Source organism: Belonocnema kinseyi, chromosome 5 (assembly GCF_010883055.1).
Source record: "Belonocnema kinseyi isolate 2016_QV_RU_SX_M_011 chromosome 5, B_treatae_v1, whole genome shotgun sequence".
Lineage (NCBI taxonomy): Eukaryota > Metazoa > Arthropoda > Insecta > Hymenoptera > Cynipidae > Belonocnema > Belonocnema kinseyi.
Window position 1 is genome coordinate 111,592,663 of NC_046661.1, and position 8,373 is coordinate 111,601,035.

Here is an 8,373-nt window from a genome sequence, read left to right on the forward strand (position 1 = left end):
AGAAGATAATTAATCATTTTGACAAAAATAATTGCTTAAGCCATTCATTATTATTATTATTATTATTATTATTATTATTTATCATAATATTCCCTTAGAATAATGCTTGAAATTTGCAGTTTTTTCTAAAATTTTCAATTTTGTTGCCAGATTTCAGTGTCAGTGAGGTAATAATTAATTCAAGGTAACAGGTATGACTGTTAAAAAATTTATTAATATTTCTAATAATATTATCTTTGAATAATGCCAGGCAGTTACGGTTTTTTTCTGAAATTTTAATTTTTTATCTTCTTTTTGCTTAGAGCGAGTTAAAAATACATGAAATTTACGAAACATAATTATTTAAATAAATTATTATTGATAAATAAACAATTAAGGAATAATTTTGTAATCAATCTATCTCATTTTTGTAAATGTATATTTTAATGAAATAAAACAGATAATTGTGTTATTCTTCAAATTTTCTGTATGGATCATAATGTATGTAAACTATCCTTGAAGTAGTTACTGAGAGTCACTCGGGAGCCCTTTTGTTTATATTAATATTTATATTAACATTTATATCAATATCTAATATTTGTTCCTATCTAAAAAAAGCAAAGGACATCCTTTGTTTCTTCTCATGTCTTTAACACGTCCTAGAGACGTCCGTCAAAATACGTCCATAAGAAAACTTTCAGATTTGTGTGCCCACTGGAATCCTAGCATCACCATAAGAGAAGATAGTTATAAACAATATGAAGTTTTTCAAACGATAATGTTTGCTAAATTGCACTTTGTGCAAAAATGCCAAAAAGTGGAAATTTTCAGAAAAAACAGACATCCAGCATCACCATAGGAAATGATAGTTATAAGCAATAATAATTTGTTTAAACAGTTGTTTGTGAAATTGAATTAACTATTACCTTGTTCCAAGTGAAAAGTTTACAAATGGTTGAAACTGTCAGAAGAAACCGCTACTTTTAACATTATTTAAAGAAGATATTGTTAAAAATAATCATATTTCGTTTAAACAATTACGTTGGTTAACTGGGAATAATTTTTACCTCAACCTAATTGAAAAGTGAACCAAAAGTGGAAAATTTTAGAAAAAATGTAACTTTCTAGAATTATTCGAAGAGAATATTATTTTAATTAATAATAAATTGATTAAACTATTATTTCTGTTAAATGTAATTTTCTAGGAGAAAACTGCTAAAACAATAATAACCTAAATCTAAATATAATTTGTGAAATAAAAAAATGCAATTGTTTTTTTGTGAATTCGAATAAATTTGGGTGCGATATGTATGAAAATTAAAAAAAATTGGACTACTCTATTATCTATTCTATTAGAAGTATTGTATCATCTATTTATTTCTATGCATTTAGAGAGATATCTATATTTATTTTTAGAGAAAACTATTTCAAGTTTTTCAAATTCTATTCATTTCAATCATATTCTATTCAAAGGTAATATTTTTCTATCAATTTCTATTGTATCATATATTAAGTACATATAAATCTATACATTTTCAGCATATTATTTAATCTTAATCTGTTCCATTCCAGTACACGGACAAAAATAATCCCTTAAATTTTACGTGACTATTTTATGACTCCTGGATAGAGAGAAAAGCCTGCAGAGATTTTAGGAAATTTGCTCAAATATTGAAAGATAAGTTAATTAATTTTTGAAAACAGAGTCCACCTCAGCAATCAACGATGTGAAGGTAGCTGGTGATTGAAGTGAAAATACCTATTGTCTAAAAGCAACGATAGTGAAATGAGTTAGAGCGCGCGGTAGAATACACAAGTTTAGGGTAATATATATAGTGGGGTTCGAATCCTCAGCGAGTGCGTTTTTACAAAGCATTTAAGCGTGCGATTATATGTGTAACGACCATGTTTGTGAATGGTGTAAATAATAACTATAAAAATTGAAAAGATTATATAACAATAAGTAAAGAAATATTTTTTCTCGTTGAGAAATCGTGTCGTTTAGAATTCAGATTTCTTGTATACGAGAATATTAAGCTCTTGCGTACTAAATGTTCAGTGACTGTCGCTTAGTTCGGCGAGCTCAGTCTCTGAGCTTCTGTTAAAACGTTACATGCTTTTCAGATAATCGTTAATCATTTTCAAAACCAGCAGGTTTTGAATTTTACTTGACTTTCTCTCATGTCCAAGGCTATGAGACAAAGTCACTTGATTTTTGATAAACCTTTTTTCCGTGTAATTACGATCCTGTTTTATTATTATTTAAATCTATCTAATAGAATGAAAAGGAATAGAAAATAATAGAATTATTATGATAAGATGAGTAGAATATGAAGGAGGAAAAGGATAGAATGTTTATAATTATCGGATAAACATTGTGAAAATTAACTAAAGAGAAATAAAAGAGAATACAAACGCTTACAGCGGAATAGTAATGGAATTGGTTATTCGAAAGAAGCAAAAGTTCGAAAATTATTGACTTTTTAGGGGTGTGCCTAGTTTGGAAAAACCCGAGCCCAACGGGTCGGGGAAAGTTTTTTGTTTTCAAGTGCGAATTTTTTTTAATGTCGAAAAGTGATGTTCTTTTAAAAAATTAAGGAAATATTTTATTTTTTTAAAGTTGAACATGTCGAGCCAGAAATCTTTTCATCTTGGATTTTATAATCTTACGATATTTTTACTCGAATGAAAAAAAATTTCAATATTTTTTTTGGTCTGATGGTACAATTTATTAAGAATAACAGGATGCAAAATGATCAAACGGGGTAGAAAAGTTCACAATTTGGAAAAAGGAATTGTATAGAAAAGCATTATAATTGGCGGCAATAAGATTAGAATAAAAAGTAGCAATTAATGGAAAATAATAGAATGATCACAATTAGAAAAAGAAAATTCTTCTCGCCTCGCGGGCACATTCTGGTCGCGCGCTGGGTACTCGGTTCGCTTCCCTCGTAAGTTTGAGCGCGCCTAGGGCGCGCGTCTGTTAAATCTCGCGCTTTACGCTCGATAATGGGTAACTTTGCGCTTCTTGCTCGGATATTTATTATTTGAATTTGGAATACTGGAACGAAACTTTATCAAAAAGATATCTTTTAGATCGAAATATTTATATGCGTCTTCATATTCTAAATTTTCTACTTAATTAAGTATAGTTAAAGATTAATTTTCTCAAAGCTTTGTAGGCTTTGAAGTACACATCCTCATCGTGGCAATCGTGCTGAGCGCTCGATTTTTGACAGACATTTGTAACTGTATATTTTCTGAACCATCTTAAAATAAATACAAAACTGCAATCCTTTTTTCAGACATTATTCTCTATCTCGCGTTGTTATGCTCAGAATAGGATTTTGTTTTTCACATTATTTTGTATTCATAAAGTAAAATATCCAGCAAGTATTCTTTTAGATTTTTTACGTGTCTCGCATCTTTTGGCGTATTATGGGAATTTTCGAATTTCTGCATATTACTTACGATGAATTGAAAAAAACGAGTCCTATTGGAAAATGGTTAAAAGACATTTTGTAGGATTTTTCAAAAGCTATAATTTCTCTTTGAGACTGTTTACATATTTTGCATCGTTTGGCCATCCTAATACTTTCTCAATGATAAATGATAAGAATGTAATAAATTATTAAAAATTTGTATCTATTTTTTGGCAGAATAACTTTTTTCTATCAATTTGATTTCGTACCTTTTTTCGTTTTTCCACAAATTTTTTATTTTTATTTTTAATGCCATTCTTATAGTTGGAACCAAAATTACGTGTCCTATCAAAAAGTGATTTATAACAAATTTTTAGCTCTTTTTCAGGTAAAGAATTTTTGTGAGATTATTTTTTTCATAACTAAGGTCGTTTTTCTACAATATTTATTTTCAATGTTATTTCTCACGAATGACGCAAAAAGTACGCCGCCTATCAAGAATTGATTATTAACGAATTCGTAGATCTTTTTTGCGATCACAATTTTGGTTAGTTCATCTTATTTCGTATCCTGCATACTTTGGCCAAAAAATTAAATTTTGGATTTTTCATTATTTTTTGTGCAATCAAAACTTGAATTTTTGATTTTCCAAGAAAATCCAAAAAGTTGTTATGATAATCTTAAAAGGTCTAAATTAATAAATTAATTAATAAATTAATAAATGTCTGAATTAATATGATGGGTTGTTTTAACAACCCTTAAACATTCATTTAAGGAAATCGATATTTCCCAACAACAAAATTCATAGAAGATTTATTAAATTAAGTTATCGGTGTCAGAGATTACTTAAAAAGAAGTATCATAAACGTCTCCCAGCAGAAGAAATGCAGAAATTGATTCACAATAAGTGCAGAAAGCGTGCTCTACCAGAAAAAGTATTAGAATTTATATGAAGAGATGTTAAAAAGACCCTTAAAAATATGCAGCGACTTTCTCTTCTAGAATATGTTTCCAATAATTATTGTGAAGTGATTTACGATCCCAATACATTAATCAAGGAATTTCCCGCGATTTTGATTTCTTAGGAAAATTTGATTTTCTTGTTTGAACCTTAAATAATGTTAAAACAACTCTGAATATAAGTTTAAGAACGTTTCTGCTAGAGATTGTTTGCCACATTCATTGTTAAGTGATTTCTGTGCAAAATAGATTACTCAAAAAATATTCCGTTTCTTTTTTGTCAACTTTCTTGCTTGAATGTTTGAGGAGCATTAAAACAACTCTTGAAATAAATTTAAATACTTCGCCTAGTAGCGGAGGCTTTCTGTACTTTATTTAAAGTAATTGCTTTCAATGGAAAATTAACTTTAGTTACCAAGCAAAATGTCCAGTTTTCTATTTAATGTTTTTAAAGTATTAAAACTGCTTTAAAATAGTCTTTATCCCTTTTATCAGGGTTTTATTTAAATTCGAATTAAATTAATAGAACCCAATAAGAAAATCCAACCATTTTTGGTTGAAAGTTAATTTTTTTGTTATGTTGAAAATTCTACTATTAAATTTTTGGTCAAGAATTAATATTTTTTGGTGAAACCTTTTTATTTGTTAATTCGAAAATTTTGTCTTTTCATTTTAAAAATTAATCTATTTTACTGAAAATTGCATATTTCTTCGATAAAAATGGAACGGTTTGGTTTAAAATACAAGAATTTTGTTTAAAAGTATTTTTTTAATTGTTAAAAATAATGCTGTTCTTGTTGAAAATTCATATTTTTTGATACAAAATGCAACTATTCTCGATAAAAGATTTCTTTCTTATTTAAAACTCATATTTTTATGCCGAAAAGTCAAATTGAAGTCTTTTTTGGATAAATATTCAACTACTTTTTTGATGATTTGTCTTTCTGATTAAAAAATTTATCTATTTTAGTAGAAATGACACCTTTCTTGCATAAAGATGCAACTGTTAGTATAAAAATCCAACTATTATTTTCAAAAAGTTGTTCTTATTTATTAAAACTTCAACTGTTTCGTTGAAACTTCGTATGTTTGGGTTAAAAATTAAAGTATAATTATCGCAGAAGAATTACATCTTGTTAAAACTTATATTTCGATATTAAAATGTAAAACTAAAGTATTTTTCGGATGAAAATTCGATTTTTCTTTAATTTATATTTTTATTTAAAAATTCATTCGTTGTAGTAGAAATTTCATCCTTCTTGAATAAAAATGCTACTGATCGCTTGAAAGTTAATCTTCTCTCTGTTTGAGGATTCAACTTCTTTTTGTGAAATTTTGGTTGAACCACTTTGTTGAGAAATCATTCTTTTGTGAAACATTCATGTTTTAGTTGAAAAATTCATTTCTTTCGTTGAAGGTTTAAATATTTTTCTACAAAATCACTTTTTTGCTGAAAATTCATATTTTCTGATTGAAAATTCAATTTTTTAGGAAAAAATCACATACGAATATTATTTCTAAAAAATAAAATAACATTTTGTGAGTAAATTTCTCTAAACATCTTTACTATAATTTTTATTTTTAAGACAAATATATACTCCAAATTTATATTAAAATTAATGAAGCAAACAATAATGTCTCTATTGTATGAAGAAATTATTGGTTGGTTCAATAATTTTAATGTAAATTTGCAGTATATATTGGTCTTAAAGATAAAAATTATAGTAAGACTATATAAGAGCGAAGTTTATATGTAAATAACTATGTTATATAATATACTAAATGAATCAAATGTGAAAAAATTTCTCATCATAAAATAAGGGCTTTGATAATATATTTGATACCATGACTTTACATATAACATAGATACATAAGAAATTAATGAACCGAAAAAAATTTGTTAACCTTTTAGAATTTTCAGTTACAGTAACCAAAAATTTCTAAACTGTAAGAGAAATTTCTGAAACATGTGAATGTAGTTTTATGCAGTTACCGTTGCTGAAATTTCTGTTCCAGTTTAGGAAAATTTAGATATGGTTCCTGCATCTCTGAAAATTTCTACAGAAATTTCTAACAGTGTAAGGATATGCCAAATATATCAGTTGATTATTAGGGTAATAATATGAATCTCGTGTCCCTCCGTAGCTTAGACCGGTAATTAGTAGACATGCGTTCAAATCCTAGCTGGGCAATAGAGTAAAATTTGTCACAGCTATATATAACATTTTAGGTTTAGACTAAGTAAACCATTATTCGATCGAAAAAACTGCATTTATATGTTTTTTTTGTAGACTCCAGAAGAATGTCCAAAATACATGGACCTTTTCCCAGTGGATAATGATCCATCCAACAACTTCATTTGCGACTGCAATCACCCAGCATATTTATATTATTTTGAAGATGATTCTTGTTACCAGGCATATGAACAAGGACCTTGTCCATCAGAATACTACTTGATACTTTCTCCAGGAGAAGATTTAGCAAAATGCGAAAAAAATCCATGTCTTGAAAACGGTCTCGTTCCTTTCCAAGACACATGTGCTGGTCTCTATAAAGTGGGACCACCTTGCATTCACTCATTCATTTTAACAGTCGATCCAGATAATTTTCAGCTCAGATGTACGTTTAAAAGTTTGAATATAATAAAAGCTCCGGAAATCAAATGTTTGCCTGGCAGTCGTCGAAATGCCTTGGGTGCCTGCAAAAAAGAATTCAATTAAGTTTGATTGAGAAAAAAGTGTGGATAATCAAATAATAATTAGTTATTACATTGAAAAATATTACTGGAAATAAATAACTGATAACAATAAGACGATAGATTAAGGCAAAATGGCCACTATAAATAATTGGGCAATGGGCAAGTACGCGTCAGGAATATTATTTTTCTCCAAAAATATCCTTTAGACTGAACTTATTGCATGAATTCTATTGTTCCTATTCCTGTGTCTCTTGACTTTCCTACTACGAGAAAAAAAATGGTTTTCGGAAAAGGGTAGCTAGTCTAAGGTCTTACGCCAATTCCACCCTCCTTAAAAATCTGAATAGAATCTCTATATACTCGAAACTCTATTCGGACCTGTCCGGGAAAATTCCGGGTTTTGTGACCGGGTTGTATCCGGCACTTGTATGGAGCACCAGGAAATGTTTATCAGGGTCTTATCCAGTTCTAGTCGGGATGTAGCCTATATGGAGCTTATATCCATACTTTTTTACATATATATGTATATATATTTTATTTATCAAAGTGCTTGTTTATTCCATTTATGAATCAAATTTAATAAAATTATACCATTTAATGTTTATTTATTACTTAATTTCCATAAAAACTCTGTTTATCCTATTTTTATTATCACTCGTTTGGACAATTGTGCATTTTATTAAAACTCTTTCTTCTTCAATAGTTTCTATTATTTATTTATTTTTAATTAAAGTAGGTATAAAGTGTTTCAAACTAAAATTTCTACAATAAATACAAAATTAAAATGTCTTCCGCAAACTACAATAAAACATAGTCACTGTGAAGAGATTCATCTTCCGTTTCTGTCATATCATCAAACTTTGCGTGTAACACGAATCGTATTTATAATTGAAATATTCATGTGAAAAACGTCGTTCCTCCTTTAATTTAAAAATATAAATACGAGAAATTATTTATGAACAAAGAATTTTAATAAAATGCGAAATTTCCCAAACAAATAATAATCAAAATACGATAAACAGACTTTTTTTTAAAAAAAGAAATAAATAATCATTAAATGGAATAATTTTATTGAATTTTACTCAAAAGTGGAATAAAGCAGCATTGTTATAAATAAAAAATAAATAAAAAAGGACGGGTAGCTAGAATTGAATGCGCAACCTTGTGACTATCTGCCGAGTGCTCTACCAGGGAGTTACCGACGCTTCGAAATACTTTTACACCGGATCGGTCACGACTCATTCGCAATTTTTATAATGCATTTCTAGAAAACGGGTTGGATTTCTAGAAAATGGGTTGGTTCTCGCGCTTCGC

General features: G+C 28.3%; 1 protein-coding gene across 1 annotated transcript in view; it reads left to right on the forward strand.

Annotated features, from left to right (window-relative positions):
* LOC117173479 overlaps positions 1 to 7,626 on the forward strand; it is an 8,221-nt gene extending 595 nt beyond the window's left edge. The window contains exon 2 of the mRNA XM_033362082.1: positions 6,653 to 7,626. Within this exon, the coding sequence (XP_033217973.1) occupies positions 6,653 to 7,081 (429 nt within the window). The 3' untranslated portion in view covers positions 7,082 to 7,626. The remainder of the gene's footprint in view (positions 1 to 6,652) is intronic.
* The last annotated feature ends 747 nt before the right edge of the window (positions 7,627 to 8,373 follow it).